The following is a 17,813-nucleotide window of genomic DNA, read 5'->3' as shown; positions in this document are numbered from 1 at the left end:
CTTGAGACTTGTTCTGGGCAAACTGCAGCCCCATATCTGGTAGCTTGGTCCTGCCAGCATGTGAGAGCTAGGGTGTTGGGATTGGTTTATTATTGTCACATGCACTGAGATACAATGAAAAACACTCTTTACATCAAATCATACTGTACATGAGCATGATCAAGCCATATACAAGTACAGCAGGTGGCACAAAGAGAATACCAGAGTACAGAAGTGTTACTTCACTGTATCATTGCAGCTACAGAGAAAAGTGGAGATAACAAAGATAAAAAGGGATGCATGGGGGAGGTTGGGGGATCAGGACTGGATCTCTGATGTGGAGACATTGTTTCCATAGTGGAAGAGTCAAGGACTAGGGGGCACACCCTCAAAATAAAAAGACGAACCTTTAGAATGGAGATTAGGAGGAATTTCTTGAACCAGAGGGTAGTGAATCAGTGCAATCCATTGTCACAGAGCTGAGAAAGCCAAGTCATTGGATAATTTTAAAGCTGAGATTGATAGGTTCTTAATTAGTAAGGGCGTCAACGATTATGGAGAGAAGGCAGGATAATTGGGTTGAGAGGGAAAAATAGATCGGTCACGATCAATTTGCTCCTGTTTTATGGGAGGACGTTCATAATTTGATGCGAATAAGGAAGAAGCCACTCCTGAAAGTGGTGGTATATGCTTTAAAGATGACCTGTGCAATCAGCACAGGTCCCTGCGGGACACCATGGTCTCAAACCTTCCACCACAATCCTGTTTACTTTGAGTCTGCCAAATGACCAAGCCACCAAGGATTCCATGCATCTTAATCTGGATCAGCCAACCATGAGGGACTTTTATCAAATGCCCTACTAAAATCCAGTCAACATTCATTACCCTACTCTCATTAATTACCTTAGTTACCTCTTCAAAAAAACTCAATCAAGTTTGTAAGATGTGACCTACCACAACAAAGCCACAATGAGTCCTTATTCAATTATCTTTCAAATTTGAGCAAATTGTATCCCAAAGAGTCCTCTCCAATCACTGACGTGGTGCTCACTGGCCTAATTCCCTAGATTCTCTCTACTTCCCTTCTTAAACGAAGGAACAACATTATCTACTCTCCACTCCTCCAGGATCTTGAACAATCCTACTTTCTCTCCTTGGTTATCCTAATTTAATGCAATAATAAAAACAAACCTTGGTATTTTTTGTTAACTAACCAAAACCTTTTATTTCTAATTGCCCACAAATTCTCTCTTTCTTGCTTTATGTTCCTCAAAGACAAGTCTGGTTTCATCTTTCTAAACCTTGCATACGCTTCAAATTTGCAACCTGTTTGGTCATCCAAGAGACTCATATCTTCTCAATTTTTCAATCCTGTTCAGCTAATCTGCCATTCACTAGACATTATTTGGTTGCATTCCATCATTCCTTTGCCCCTTGCTACTGATGCCAACTCTTCATCATTTGGCAATTAGTTTGTCTGGCAAATCCTGCATATGCTACAGTCCAACCAAGAAATGTATCATTTGTTAATTATATAGAGGACAGAGGGGAGAGATGTTTGGGAATTCTTATGTTTGAATTTTTGCTCCAATACACCAAAGCCGTTGGGTTTTTTTTAAGCGCAAAATGCAACATCAGCTGATCAAGTGATCTTGGCAGGCGAACAAAGCATGTTTACATTTTTTTTAAAAGGCGTAAACTTCTACATCGATGCATGAACTTGGAAGTCGACAAGAGTAATTTGTCTTACCAATTTACAAGAGAAACACAAGTGCATGAAAACAGGACAAAATAAAGATCAACCAGCTAACAATTGAGGCACTGGGGTCCTGAGTGGAAGAACTCCAGACAGATGTGGTAGTTTCTCATATTGCACCTAAAGGGTGGCAATTATCAACAAACCTTTCCCCCCAAACTCTGCTGCAGGTCTTGACACACTTGGTAAAATGTGTTGACGCATCCACATGCGAGTTGCTCAGAACAACAAGTACAGTTCGAACAGATTAGCTTTGACGTAGCTTGCTACATTTTAGTGCATTAGCTCTTCCACTGCTACTCAGAGCACAATACCAATAGCCTCAATAACCCCATAGGAGATGACTGCATCCCACTACTTTGCCAAGCCATAGTCTCAGGTTGAGCTACACAAAATCTCAATGCAGATAAGGATTGACATCAGGAGAAATTGAAAGATTGACACCTCCTAGCCCAGAACACCCTTAAGTTACAATTGCAGGTCTATTTTCAACTTCTCCATGTTCTCACAAGTTGCTCTCTCCTACTCGTTTAATGTTTGCAAATTTGATTAGAAAATATTCAGTTTGCATGAACCAATAACAGTACATGAACTATACCCCAGTGCACATGCTCAAACATGTAATTGGATTTGAGACAGGAGTGATAAATTGAGATCTCAGGCCAATCTCCGGCATTAATTCAAACTTTGAATAATAGCTGAACTGAAAACTATGCTACCACCTGACTTTGCTGGGAAGTGCCTTTATGGACATCAGCCAAACACTTGCTGCTTTGATGATGTTTTGAGATAGTTTTCGCCAACATGTTCTATCTGGGACATATGACAATAGAACACTCTTGACTCCTGGCTTTCGTCAGCAATAGGCACATAATTGAAGTTCAGTAATGAAGAGTAACAACAACACAAATAAACCAATATGCTGGCAGTTTATTAACTAAAAATAATTGGATGAATCAAACTATTGAATATTACTACACTGATGTGGCAAAACATGTTAAAATATTAGATAGTGTTTCATAAAGTCAGTGATAGTACTACTTGGGTTTTAGTACCAATGCATTTCAAAAATAAAACCTTTAAAATGTCAGTTTATTTACATTCAATTTTACATAGAAAACCGTACACAGAGTCAATATGTACACACATACTATGTAATACCTCTGTATTTAAGTATGATTGACAGAATATAGAAGAGAGCACTTCATAACTACGGCTTTGCTTAGCAATTAAGTTTTCTTTAAATATTTGGCACACAATTGGATTAAAATATTACTAGCAAAATAGGTCATGTGCATTTTTTTTTTACAAAATCACTTTAGTGGTAACTTTCAAATAATTTGTGCATTACATTATGGGCCCCATTTGTTAACAATGCAAAATCTTTGTTGTATTTTCTGAATTTGTTTTCTGCTCAATTTTCCCCAAACCAACTATGTTATTGATCGTAAAAATATTCCAATGTCTCTTCTATCCAACCCTATTGTGTTTCTCAGCAGCTGTACCTGTGAGGCCACCCTACACACAGTGTAAAAAAAGCAGTCTTTATCCATGCATTAGCATGCTCTGAACAGTACATGACCAAAACAGCAAACCCCATCAGAACTACTTGCTGAGGACTGCCAGCATTTTATAATTCAGATCGCCAGCAGTTTCCTTTGACTTTACAGTTAAAGATTTGCACAGAATTTTAAAATCAGACAAACATACATGTACAGGATAAAAACTTTTTTGCTGGGTTCATTTGGTTACAAAAAACTGTATATTGTACAAGCCACATCTGAAGTTGGACAAATTATATTTTAAACAAGACATTAAATTAAATAGCTTGAATTTTCTGCAGCTGGGATAATGGAACAGAACGTTCTGGCTTATGCAAACAGATTTTCAAAAACACAAATGAAATGTATTTTAAGATGGAAGCTAAATTACAATGTATACAGTGAGCATCGAATCAAATAATCTGATCTCAACTCTTGTCAAGAAACAAATTAGTGTCAATATCTGGGTAGTTGCCCAAAAGAAACTGTTAACCTTCACATTTCCTATTTTGCATGCAGTTAATGCAACACACCAGCTGTTGGCACAGCTACCAGCTTAAAACTGACCATTGTCTAACATGGCTGAGTGAACAAAATAAAGCACTGATCAAAATTTTACATTGTACCATTCAAAAGCAGGCAAAATGACTAGAAAAACACTTGTTTACAAACATCAACGCAACTGCACTGCTACACAGCTTTCTCTCAACCTGCCTCTTACATCCCAACATTCAGAGGCCTTCACCCAACACAGCTCAAATGGTATAAATAATCAAATGATAAAAAAAGATTAAAGCAGCGTATTGTGCGCCACCGCACCTAGCCACTGAATAAAAATCTATTCTCAACCCAGATTGCTTTTAACTGCAATATAATGAAAGCAGTGTAAAATGCACAAGGCACTCTTCAAGCTGCCACCTTCAGGAACCTTTAATGTTTTAGCATGTTACACATGACAACATTAATATTCCATTGGGGCGCTTTTCAGAATGCAGGATGATAAAAGATCAATTTTGATGAGCATTAAGGTAAACTACTTTTCATTACTGTAGTGCCAAGGAAGTTTAGATATGGAAGGTATTAATGTTATCTATAGATGAATTAATTTAATTCACCACTGCAAACAGGAAGATATCACAAGAACAACAAAGGGTGGGATTCCCAACTATGCAATGCCAAGTTAATAACATTTCAAAATTCCATGGTGCTTGTCATTAACTAGTGAATTGTTTGACCAATTTGGTCAGATGGGTCTTAACTACTGCAATTGGAATGCTTGCCCTTGGTTACTCGAGATCAGCCCAAACCACATTGTATAGCTGATCTAGCGATCTACTGGCAGCGACAGTGGTTGGGTGCCAAACTTGTACAAGGATCAGAGAAGATTTTTTGAGAGCCTGCATATCCGCATGCTTTTTTTGACTCTACAGGTTAGAACAATGTACCTAAAGCATTTTTGGGGACTGCTTCCAACAGTCCACATAAGCAACTATTATATCATAACAAGCTCAGAAGATATAATCGATGCCTGAATTGTACTTATTATGTAGACACCTGCATATTACAGACAAAAGCACTGCTTGTTATATTTTGTTCCATTCTAAAATTACATATCTCGATCTTGCTGGGACTAGGGTAGCTGGTGACATATCCAGATTTCCAAATGCTCATTCCTGCAAGGCATTTCAATGAACTCCAAATGTTCTAAAAAGTGCAAAATTAAACGAAAATTGATTGAAATCAGTGCTGAACTACTGGTTAGTGTTTTTCTTTCTACACAAATAGTTTGCCACAATGTCATTCGTTTAGATGTCAGCAACCACTCTAGGTAGTGGAAAATAACATACCTGCATTTTCATTATGTTACCTTGCATTTAAAGTTTTTGTTCCAAGTCAGACATCTAAATTCAATTCAATGCCTGCATTACTAAATATTTTATAGGATCCAGATTCACCATTTAATGAGACTATTTATATATTAATACTAAAAATTGCATCTACAATATACCATACTTTCTACTTGTAAATTCATCTGCAAAATGCAAAGGAATAATTCAGGTTCACAACTTAAAGGTTTCCCATGTATGATCAGTTATATTATACACACACACACACAAATACTTTGCTTTTCATCTCAAAGATTTTGGTTGAAGTATAGAAAAGCCCAATGTCCTAAATCGTAAACTTGCCTTTAAAACAAGTGAACTCTTGACTTAAATTTATGTCCTGGCAAAAGATGTAAAAAAATCCTCCCACTCAATTCCAGAAACTGGCCAATATGTTCCTTGGATATAAAATCGCAGTGGAAGTGAAAAACACGGCCATAAGAATTTACCTGGTGAGAGGTGGCACTTAAAGAGAGCAATGTATCAAATACTTGAAGAATTGTACACTACAAAACAATTGACAGGAAATCAAATTAATCTTAGAAATGCATTAGAAGGGGGTTCTCCTCATTAATGAATAAATAACCATTAATTTACAAAGCATCATTGACCTCAGGATGTCACATAAAAGCTGCAGTTAATGAAGCACTTGTAAAATATACTCATGGAATGGATGCTTGACCAATACGAATGCTTAGTATTAAAACATTGCAGGAGGTATAACAGGAATATTTTTAATCAATGAATGACAAGTTGATCCATTTTCATTTAAATAACTTGGCTAAAATGGTCATCAACCATTACATTTTTGATGATAAGTCTCAAGGACACATTTAATCTGAACACCACCTGGTTGTGTTTTGCACAGCAGGTGATAATGTTGAATCTGCTGTTCAATAGAACAGACAATTGAACATGCATTGCATACAATGATTGAAATCTGTAGTGAACAACTGTATGCGATATGCATTAATGCTCAAGGACTCTACTATGAGAAATTAAAATAGTCCGAATTGGCAACAGGGAGAATCTGCAGGACCTGGCACCCATGTGCTGGTGACATGCATCCATCTCTATGCAGGGGATTGAGTGCACGTACAGAAAGATCTGCTCTAAAACTGCCAAACGAATGACTGGGAGGAAGGAAGGTGGTGGTAATTGAAAATGCGAGAGCACCTTAAACCAGGGTTCTAAAGGCAAGGCAGACCACTGAAACAAAAAGTAGACAAATTACATATTTTGAGGCAAGCCATTTTTCATCTCACCATCTACAGTCAACAATTATAATACAAGATCAATAATGGTAATGCACGATCTACAAAAGATAGTACATACATTACTTACACTGTATGGGATGTGCATTTTACATAGTTTATTCGTGTAAACCAAAACAAGCAACTAGTCATGATGAGTATCTGCAGACACTGCTAGTCTGTGTGCATTGGAGAATTTTGGTTACAGCTTCTATTACCGGAAGAAGAGTCTGTGGTGTGAAGTCTAGTGCAATCCTGCCGTGCTTCATTAATTCAACAAATGCTAGATCAGGCAAATTCATCTTGCTCTTTAACTCAAATCATTTTGAAGGGCAGTTTTACACACGGATTTCATCCTCTTCATCCATGAAGGTAAATTCCTCACCTTCATTCCCTTCCTCTCCGAGGCCATCTGTAGATTCATCTATATCTTTCATGCAGTCTGTATTTCCATGGCTAACTCCTTCATAAACTGATTGCATGTCTTCAGTTGTCCCAGATGCCAAACTTGACACAGAGCCAGTGCCTTGTGATAAACAATTTGCAGAACCTGGGCTATATGCAATACTTTTAACAGTACTTGCCAAAGCAGTTGTTGCCCTCGAGGGATCTCCCACAAACTTTTCTGTCGTCATCTTCTGTGAATGCAAACTTTCACCTTCCTTGGCATCTCCCAAACCAAGATTACTACTTTCCCAGGTATCTTTCTCCATAACACTTAAAATATCACCAAGCATCGAAGGACCAAGATCAACATGGAAGGACATGATGGATTCAGCATGTTTTAGTGGAAACCCACCACTGGAGAGTGAAGTAGGAAGGTCTGTGATGTCTCCAAAATCTCTCTCATCTTGATACTCTGTGGATTTATTTTCAACCACCCTGGCAGCCCCATTAACGGGTTTATTTTCCATATTTTCATCTGCAAGCTTCTTTAAAGGGCTTGATGAAAGACTCTTAGCCAATTGATTACTAGGTTCCTCAGACTTTTCATTTAGCTGAGGAAGAGATACTGCATTTTTCACAAAGATAGCAGAATCACTTTGCGTCAGTACATCTTGCTTATCAACACGTGTTACTGACTGAGATCTCTTGCTGCTGCTTCTGAACTTCCGAGAGAGTAAACCTGGTTTAGGGGTTGCTTCAGCAGGAGCAGAAGCTGTAGCTCCAGCCTTGCTCGAAAGGAACGAAGTGTCTCCAAATACATCACCTCCACGACCCACGTGCATTGTGTGGCGGAAATCTCCTAGGGGTGCACTGATCATATCTGCAGTCAAGTCCACACGGGAGCGGCGTTTAGACTGGCTGGAGCTGGCCACTAGCTGTTTCAGGATTGGCATTTTCCAAATTTAAGTGACGACAACGCGGGTACACTGGAATTCTTGGATATTAGCGCTGGGCGAACAGTCTTCAGCTCTCTGCCATAAAAGCCAAATTAATTCTTCAAAGCCGGAGCCTAGACCTTCAGCATAATGTTAAGCAACGAGTCAAATGCGAGATAAAATTACAGTTCATGAAGCGTCGTTATCCATTGCAGCCATTTTTCTCCAATTCTTGCTTCGTGTTCTAATTTAATGCACCTAAAATAAAATAAAAATTGGATAAAATTACCTCACATTATTTAAATCACAGAATATAGCTACGACCAGCATATAGCAGGAACATAGCCTTAAATTAAATCAGTATATTAGCTGAAAAGAAACCATCCCAAAGTACAACTGAAAGTTGATGTTTCTTGTATTTGTTATTCAGTGAAGAAAATGACACTCAATTAATGTACTGGTAGTTCTGCTATAACACGATTGTTGTGTTCCTAAGAAATTGCATGCTACAGATAAAAGCATTTTAACAATAATTGTGTAGGAGGGAAAAGGGGGTTAGAGTTCGACTAACAAAGTAAACAAGTTTATTCAGTAGAGTTTTCAAAGATAAAAAGGACTTAAATTGCAATCGTTAATACATATCCTTCGAGCATATGCATGCTTTTCACACTTACGGTCTCCCCTTGTCCCATTACCAACCTGCCAGACTTTCCATCATTCAAATGAAGTTCAATCCTTTCATTGCTCAAGAGCTAAGAAACAAAAACCCATGACATTGTAGAGATATGAGCCATTCTAAATTAACTTACTAGTGTTCAACTAAACACACAAAAATTGTTATCCATTAATTGCTACCTACAAATTGGCTATTTGATTTAGCTTGGTCTCGAGTTGCATTCGAGACTTTGACATCACAATTTAAGTTGAATAAATTCAGGTCAGCTATAAAACAAAGATCTTCAATACACTGAAGTGAATGCAAAACATCCCATGACATTATTTTAAATAGAAAAGTAGTCACTCCAATCGTGGTATTCCAGCTGATATTTATTTTCCAATCATTCTCCAAAAATAGCTGTGCAAGATAATTTTAAACAAAAACCCAGTAGGTCATGAAGCATCTATGGAAAGAGAAAAATGTTATGTTTTAGGTCTGGGTCTCTTCATCAGAAGTGGAGTAGAGGAGAACTTCAAGGTTGTCATTCCTGAAAGCGAAGTGGCAGCGAGTTGAACACTAAGTGAAAATGAACTGCAGATACATTTACGGTGCTAGATCCATACTCTGCATACACAGGGTGCTGCATTTCTGAAAACACCATGACATCTAAAAAGTGAGTCCCACCGCAAATTGGAGGAGCAGCACCTCATGTTTCGCTTGGGTAGTTTACACCCCAGCGGTATGAACATCGACTTCTCCAATTTCGGGTAGTCCTTGCTTTCTCCCTCTTTCCCCTCCCCAGCTCTCCTACAACCTATTGTCTCTGCCTCTTCCTTTCTTCTTCCCTTCCAGCATTTTTGTCTACCTTCGATTTTTCCAGCATCTGCAGTTTTCTTAAACATGACATCTAAAAGTGTCAATTAGTGAACTTGAGCGCACTTGGGATGTTCCAGTCATGAATGATTCTACAAAAATCAGACTCAAAACATTTACCACACAGAAGCCTGCAATTTGGCCCATCTCCGCGTCAACTCCATGTAAAAACACAATAGTTGCATGACTATTCCCTATAGTCCTGTGTTTATCTCCTCCCTCCTCCCCCCTCAAGTACTCCAAGAGCTGAACTCCAGAGGTGGAGTGTAACTACGCTCAGCATCAAGGAGCCCTGGCTAAACTGGAGTCAATGAAAATAGAAAACCCTCTGCTGGTTGGAAACTTCCCTCATACAAAGGAATATGGCTGAGATGATTGAAGGACAATCATCTTCATCACAAAAGACTTCAGCTGCTTCATCTATAACATTCCTTCAATCACGTCAGGAGTAGGGATGTTCCTGAGAGTTGCACAATGTTTAGCACTATTCAAGACTCCTGATAAGAAATCAGTCCACAACCAAATGCAGCAAGATCTGCATATCCAGGCCATAGAAGCTGCCCTTTGAGTCAAGCACCCAGACTTGGAAATATCACAATTCCTTCACTGTTACTGGATCAAATTCTTGCAAGTTCCTCCCTAACAGCATTGTGACTTATCCGGACCTCAAAGACTGCAGTGGTTCAAGACAGCTCAACCTGCAAGGACCACCTCCCTTGATTAAATGAAAACTATTTGGTTATCTTTAAACTACCACAATTGAATCTCCTTCCACCAATTACCACCAATCCATTCCTGTTTACATTTGGTTGAAGACCCAGCAACCGTTCTCATTATTACCACTGTTTAGACACATTGTGATTTTAAATGTAGGTCTACTACAAAATTTCTGACAACTGGTGGTCTCTTCCCTCCCCCCCCCCCCCCCAAAAAAAATGTGGTGACTAGGTGCTGTGAGGTGGCTGATCTTGACTTCATCTGAAGTTCCGCACAGATTGGCAAGTTGAATTTGCCTTTTGCGGCATGGGCTCTGGAAATCTGGCCAGGCCGGAACTGGTAGGTCCATTCCCATAGCCAACTTCCGTGGCTAATTCTGAGGGCTGGTATTTCGCCCCTCCACACTCCCTGCAGTTTTTTTGGTTGTATGCATTTTAATTTCCAATTTTCTGGTCAGCTAATGACATATATCCACATGTTATAAGGAGTCTTATTTTTGATTAATTTGCAAACGGCTACAGCTGTAAATGCAAGTAGTTATTTTAACTACTGGAAGCCAGGATAATTGTTCAGCAGAATACCGTATCTATAGGTAGACACAAAATGCTGGAGTAACTCAGCGGGACAGGCAGCATCTCTGGAGAGAAGGTTCTGAAACGTCACCCATTCTAGGCTGTGGGCCGAGTATCGAAAATGTGTCCAGAATTTAACTTTCGTGACCCATGTCTGGTATCTACTTGAAATTTGGCACAGATTTAGATAAAATATAATTGAGAAGGAATCTATAAATCGTCAGTGTCAAAAGTTGCACACTAATTAAGTTAATTAGAAAATTAGGTCGAAAGAGAGAGTGCCATTTAGTGCTCAATGCTCATAGAATGGAATGCAATTTATTGTCATTCAAACCTAGGTTTGAACGAAATATAATTTCTACAGTTTTTTAACATTACAAAACAATCCAAGACCCACACTTAACACAGTTTACATAAACATCCATCACAGTGAGTCTCCAACATCTCCTCACTGTGATGGAAGGCAAAGTCTTTATCTCTTCCCTTTGTTCCTTCTCCCGTGGTCCAGCAGTCCAACTGCAGTGTCGAGGCGAACTGGGGCTCCGATGTTAAAGCCCCCGGCGGGCGATGGTAAGTCCTGAGGCCGTTTAAGCCACGTCGGGCGATGTTAGGCCCCGGCTCCATGTCCTTAAACCCGCGATTCCAGCGGGAGAAGTCCACCGGATGTATATTACCCATCGAGTATAATATAATATATAAACAATATAACATAAATAATATTATGTGTGTGTGTGTGTGTGTGCGCGCATAAAATATATATATTATATTATTTATGTTATTTTATTTATATATTATTTATGTTATATTAGGAATGTGAAGAGGAAAAAATTAGTTAAGACCAAAGTTGGACACTTGAAGACCGAAAAAGGTGAATTTATTATGGGGAACAAGGAAATGGCAGATGAGTTGATCGGTCTTCACTGAGGAGGACACAAACAATCTTCCTGATATAGTAGTGGCCAGAGGATCTGGGGTGATGGAGGAACTGAAGGAAATCCACATTAGGCAGGAAATGGTGTTGGATAGACTGATGGGACTTAAGGCTGATAAATCTCCAGGGCCTGATGGTCTGCATCCAGGGTACTTAAGTGGCTCTAGAAATCATGGATGCATTGGTGATAATTTTCCAATGTTCTATAGACTCAGGATCAGTTCCTGTGGATTGGAGGGTAGCTAGGCGGGAGAGAGAAAACAGGGAATTATAGAATTACAGTTAGCCTGACATCGGTGGTGGGTAAGATGCTGGAGTCAATTATAAAAGATGAGATAGCCGAACATTTGGATAGCAGTAACAGGATCGGTCCGAGTCAGCATGGATTTACGAAGGGGAAATCATGCTTCTCTAATCTTCTGGAATTTTTTGAAGATGTAACTAGGAAAATGGACAAGGGAGAGCCAGTGGATGTAGTGTACCTGGACTTTCAGAAAGCATCTGATAAGGTCCCACATAGGCGATAAGCGGGCAAAATTAGAGCACATGGTATTGGGGGTAAAGTGCTGACAAATGGTTGGCAGACAGGAAACAAAGAGTAGGGATTAACGGGTCCCTTTCAGAATGGCAGGCAGTGACTAGTGGGGTACTGCAAGGCTCGGTGCTGAGACCTCAGCAATTTACAATATACATCAATGATTTGTATGAAGGGATTCAAAGTAACATTAGCAAATTTGCAGATGACACAAAGCTGGGTGGCAGTGTGAACTGTGAGGATGCTATGAGAATGCAGGGTGACTTGGACAGGTTGGGGGAGTGGGCAGATGCATGGCAGATGAAGTTTAATGCGGATACATGTGAGGTTATCCACTTTGGTAGCAAAAACAGGAAGGCAGATTACTATCTAAATGGCGTCAAGTTGGGAAAAGGGGAAGTACAATGGGATCTGGGGGTCCTTGTACATCAGTCTATGAAAGTAAGCATGCAGGTACAGCAGGCAGTGAAGAAAGTGAATGGCATGTTGGCCTTTATAACAAGAGTTGTCGAGTATAGGAGCAGCGGTCCTTCTGCAGTTAGACAGAGCCCTAGTGAGACCACACCTGGAGTATTGTGTACAGTTTTGGTCCCCTAATTTGAGGAAGGACATTCTTGCTATTGAGGGAGGGCAGCGTAGGTTTACAAGGTTAATTCCCAGGAAGGCGGGACAGTCATATGCTGAGAGAATGGAGCAGCTGGGCTTGTACACTCTGGAGTTTAGAAGGATGAGAGGATATCTCATTGAAACATATCAGATTGTTAAGGGGTTGGACACGCTAGAGGCAGGAAACATGTTCCCGATGTTGGGGGAGTCCAGAACCAGGGTCCACAGTTTAAGAATAAGGAGTAAGCCATTTAGAACGGAGACGAGAAAACACTTTTTCTCACAGAGTGGTGAGTCTGTGGAATTCTCTGCCTCAGAGGGAGGTGGAGGCGGGTTCTCTGGATGGTTTCAAGAGAGAGCTCTTAAAAATAGCGGAGTCAGGGGATATGGGGAGAAGGCAGGAACGGGGTACTGATTGGGGATAATCAGCCATGATCACATTGAATAGCTGTGCTGGCTCGAAGGGCCGACTGGCCTACTCCTGCAACTATTGTCTATTATTTATATATATTATACATATAATAATATGGTTTAAATAGACAGCCTAATTAATGGGTGAGGGCAGACCCTGTGCGTTCCCCTTTTACTGAACCCCACTGACTGCCAGTGGGCAGAGTGGGGGTCACGACCATAGTAGGACTGGGGCAGAACCAGGCTGGGGGATGGCTGAGGCATCTTCCACCGAGAGGAAAATGCCTAACCCTAACTCGCCCCCCCCCCCCCCCCTTCCAGAGCTGCCCACGGCTGGAGCTGGTGCTGCTTTGGGACCGGCTGCGGGCTCCGTACGTGTGGCCTCTCAGCGCGTCCAACTCGGCCAGCATGCCCTTCTGGATCATCATGGTGATGATGGTGGGGAACAGCAATGCCTTGCACGCTGCCCGGGCCGCCTTCAGCACCCCCATACAGGGCTCTCGCTTAACTTTTTAGGTTGCCAAATGACAGTTTAGGTGGTCATTTAAGATGGCTTGCATGACGCGTGTGATAATGTGCTCGGACAAAGTGCGAAGTTACCAGTCGGAATTATGGTCAATGAAGCATTCACATATTATTTCTGCTTCAAATAAAGTCACAAACTAAACCAATTCACCAATCAAGACATGATATATACCACAATGACATGCAGCAAAATTACAATACAGTATCTCATCTCTTTTTACACGTTGCAATGAATGCAATTTCTATTATCTCTTTCCACTTCCAAACAAAAATATGGTTATTCAGCGTATGATCAACCTCAGTGAGACCTAACGCAGACTTGGCGATCGCTTCGCACAACACCTCCACTCAGTTCGCAATAAACAACCTGATCTCCCGGTGGCTCAGCACTTCAACTCCCCCTCCCATTCCGAATCCGACCTTTCTGTCCTGGGCCTCCTCCATGGCCAGAGTGAGGCCCACCGCAAATTGGAGGAACAGCACCTCATATTTTGCTTGGGTAGTTTACACCCCAGCGGTATGAACATTGGCTTCTCCAATTTCAGGTAGTCCTTGCTTTCTCCCTCCTTCCCCGCCCATTCCCAGCTCTCCCACAGTCTACTGTCTCCGCCTCTTCCTTTCTTTTTCCCGCCCCCACCCCTCCCGACATCAGTCTGAAGAAGGGTCTCGACCCGAAACGTCGCCTATTTTCTTCGCTCCATAGATGCTGCCTCACCTGCTGAGTTTCTCCAGCATTTTTGTCTACCCATTCACACAAGTTCTGTTATCCCACTTTCCTCTCCCACTCCCTGCACATTAGGGGCAATTTTACAGTGACAAGTTAACCTACAAAGCCAATGCGTCTTTGGGATGTGGGAGGAAACCCACATGCTTGCAGGGAGAATGTGCAAATTCAACACAGACCGTGCCCGAGAACAGGATCGAACACAGATCTCTGGCGTGTGAGGCAGCAAGTCCACCAGCTGTGCCACTATATTTTATTTTCCAACACACAAAAAATCATTCGTTGATAACTTTGGTTACTAAAAAAAAAGAAACTATCCATTTTCAGTCTTAAATCTCTAAGTGACGCTATGTCTCCCTTTACAGCTACTGTATGTTTTGATTCAGTTCAAGGCTATTGGGGCAGTACATTGGCCATAAATTTGCTGCCTAAAATTTCCAGAGACCTGGAATTGATCCTGAATATGGGTGCTGTCTGTATGGAGTTTTGTTTTCTCGTTTATAACATTGTTTACAGAGTACTATGTTTACATATTCTGTTGTCCTGCTGCAAGTAAGGATTTCATTGTTCTAACTGGGACGTGAGAGAATAAAACACTCTTGACTTACGTCGCTGATGTGTGGGATAGAACTAGAGTACTGGTGATCAGTCGTCGGCGTGGACTCGGTGGGCCGAAGAGCCTGTTTCCAAGCTGTATCTTTAAAATAAACTAAAGACACGAAAACCAGAGGAAATGTAAAGAAGGGTTTCTACCCGAAACGTCATCCAATTTTTATTATCCAGAGATGCTGGCTGCTCCATGGAGTTCCCCCGCACAATTAAAGCATGGAATAGTCTTCACCCTACCATAGGTACCAACCAGAATCAACTAAATTTAAGGTAGCTTCCCCCCCAAGAACCCTTTTTTGCTTAAGTCCAAGTCAAGAGTGTTTTATTGTCATGTCTCCCAGATAGGGCAATGAAATTCTTGCTTGCTGCAGCACAACAGAATATGTAAACATAATACAGAACAGGAGATAAAAGTTCAGTGTGTCTATATACTATAGACCATATATATATATATACACAATAAATAAACAGATAATATGCAATAGGCTGTTATTTTTCAGAGTTTGGAGTTTGGTGGTGGTGGGTCCACCAATTTAAATTCCATTTCGAATATTTTTGGAGGACCCGGAAACCAAGAAGCAAGAGTTACTCCAGGGAGTTACTGCAGCTCCAGGGAGTGATTCTGCATTGTTTTTCAGCGGTCGCGGTGAGGCAGCGACCGGAAAGCAATGGCGGCCAGAACTCCCACAATGCAAAGGGAGGGAGAAAGTGGCCGACGCCGACCAGTTGCCGTGGCAGTGCACATGTGCAGGGCCCCACATGCGCACAACCACGGCTGATGACGTGCCGAGACCCGAGACGAGAGCTAGCGCCGAGCGGAGACCCGAGAGCTAGCGCCGAACGGAGACCCGAGAGCTAGCGCCGAGCGGAGACCCGAGAGCTAGCACCGAGCGGAGACCCGAGAGCTAGCGCCGAGCGGAGACCCGAGAGCTAGCACCGAGCGGAGACCCGAGAGCTAGCGCCGAGCGGAGACCCGAGAGCTAGCGCCGAGCGGAGACCCGAGAGCTAGCGCCGAGCGGAGACCCGAGAGCTAGCGCCGAGCGGAGACCCGAGAGCTAGCGCCGAGCGGAGACCAGAGAGCTAGCACCGAGCGGAGACCCGAGAACTAGCGCCGAGCGGAGACCAGAGAGCTAGCACCGAGCGGAGACCCGAGAACTAGCGCCGAGCAGAGACCCGAGACCCGGACGGCGGGCGGGTGTCCCGGTTGCTTGCCAAGCCGGGCAAATTGGCATGGCTTTTAGGTTGCCCGGCAGGACTGTAAGTTGCCATTGTTACCCGGGCAACCGCTAATTTCAAGCCCTGCCATAGCTTCGGCTTCGTCAGTCCGCCCGCTCACTGCAACACCGGCCTACCAACCACCCGACCGATTCTTTGCAGAATCCAGCGGCCTACCGCCAGCCCGACCGATCCTTCGCAGCACTCACTGGCCTACCGACAGCCTGATTGACCCTTCGCAGCACTCACTGGCCTACCGACTGCCCGACCGACCCTTCACAGCACTCACCAGCCTACAGACAACCCGACCGACCCATCGCATCCACCGGCCTACCGACAGCCCGACCGACCGACTGACCAACCAACTGACTAACCCTAATCCTAGCTCTACATTTTTATTTAGCATTTTTATTTAACAGTTCACATCATTACTTTATAAAGATAAATCAATTGTAAAACAAAATTATCAGCAAGGTTAGCATTACCTTTATTCCTTTGAAACCTTGCTATTGTTTTGATGTAATTAGGAGGCACCCATGATCCCAGAGTGCTTGCTGCCTACCTACCATGAAACAAAGCACGTGCGTCTACCTTCTATTTAAGCCAGCATCTGCAGTTCTTTCCTACACGCATTGTGTATCTATATATTGCCAGAATGACATACTCAAAATAACAATACAGCAATGCAAGTAGGAGAAATGCTACAAAGTGATACAATTGTTAGTGAATTCTAAATTTTGTTTCTATAAAAAGAACCCTGTAACAAAAATGGATAACGAGGTGTGAATGGCAAGGTTGCAAGTGTGTCAACTACAAAAGCCTCAAGTGTTAATGTGTACATAGCTTTATTGTAGCATGGAAAGCACACAATATGCAGTCAAATTCAAATAAATCAGAACACCAAATTTTTCCATAATGTGAAACATGATCAACCCCTTTTGCCCACCACATCTGCACTGACCACAAAGCCAATCTAACTAATCCCATCACCACCAACGACGATCAACACCATTATCCCCTCCAAACTGTTTCCAAGCTCAGGGAACTGCATCTCTGCACAAATGGATCTTTGACTTCCTCATAAATAGACCAGTTGGTACGAATTGGCAACAACACTTCTTCCTTAATAACCATCAGCATAGGAGGTGCGATTGGCATACAGGTGTACGTGAGGGAGCATGTAGAGTGGTTGTATCACAGCCCAGGAACAAAGGGGATTACAAAAAGTGATGGAGTGCTCGGTAGGGGTCCATCATCAAATGGATCTGTAGGAGGTGCTGCCTTAAAAAGGGCCCGACCACATGTTCATTTCACTTCTGCCATTGGGAAGGCAGTATAGGAAACTGCAAAACAATGACCTCCTGGTTCAGCAACAGTTTCTTCCCCAACTATCAGGCTCTTGAACACTACAAACACCATCTAAACCATGAACTATGTACTGTTCTGGTTGCATTGGGGACTTTCGGCTTTATTCGCACTGATACTGTTTCCTTTTAATTTATTGAACTTTGTTTTTTATGTTATCCATGAGTATTGTGTTTTACAGATCTGTAATGCTACTGCAAGAAGTAATTTCCCCGTTTTGTTTTCAGTACATATGACAATTAAACACCAGACTCGACTCTTACTTCACATAACCCATATACCCATTCTCAACTGAAGAAGGGTCTCGAGCCGTAACATCGCCTATTTCTTCTCTC

At 41.9% G+C, this 17,813-nt stretch overlaps 1 protein-coding gene across 4 annotated transcripts in view; it reads right to left on the bottom strand.

Annotated features, from left to right (window-relative positions):
- Positions 1 to 2,645: 2,645 nt before the first annotated feature.
- cdc42ep4 (CDC42 effector protein 4) overlaps positions 2,646 to 17,813 on the bottom strand; it is a 28,932-nt gene continuing 13,764 nt past the window's right edge. For all 4 annotated transcript variants that reach the window (XM_033044547.1, XM_033044550.1, XM_033044549.1 and 1 more), the window contains one exon: positions 2,646 to 7,995. In XM_033044547.1, coding sequence (XP_032900438.1) covers positions 6,754 to 7,755 — 1,002 coding nt within the window. In that variant the 5' untranslated portion in view covers positions 7,756 to 7,995 and the 3' untranslated portion in view covers positions 2,646 to 6,753. The remainder of the gene's footprint in view (positions 7,996 to 17,813) is intronic.

The sequence above is a fragment of the Amblyraja radiata genome, chromosome 26, assembly GCF_010909765.2.
Source record: "Amblyraja radiata isolate CabotCenter1 chromosome 26, sAmbRad1.1.pri, whole genome shotgun sequence".
NCBI lineage: Eukaryota > Metazoa > Chordata > Chondrichthyes > Rajiformes > Rajidae > Amblyraja > Amblyraja radiata.
The sequence above is the reverse complement of the archived record's forward strand: the minus strand, read 5'-3'. Positions and strand labels throughout refer to the sequence as shown.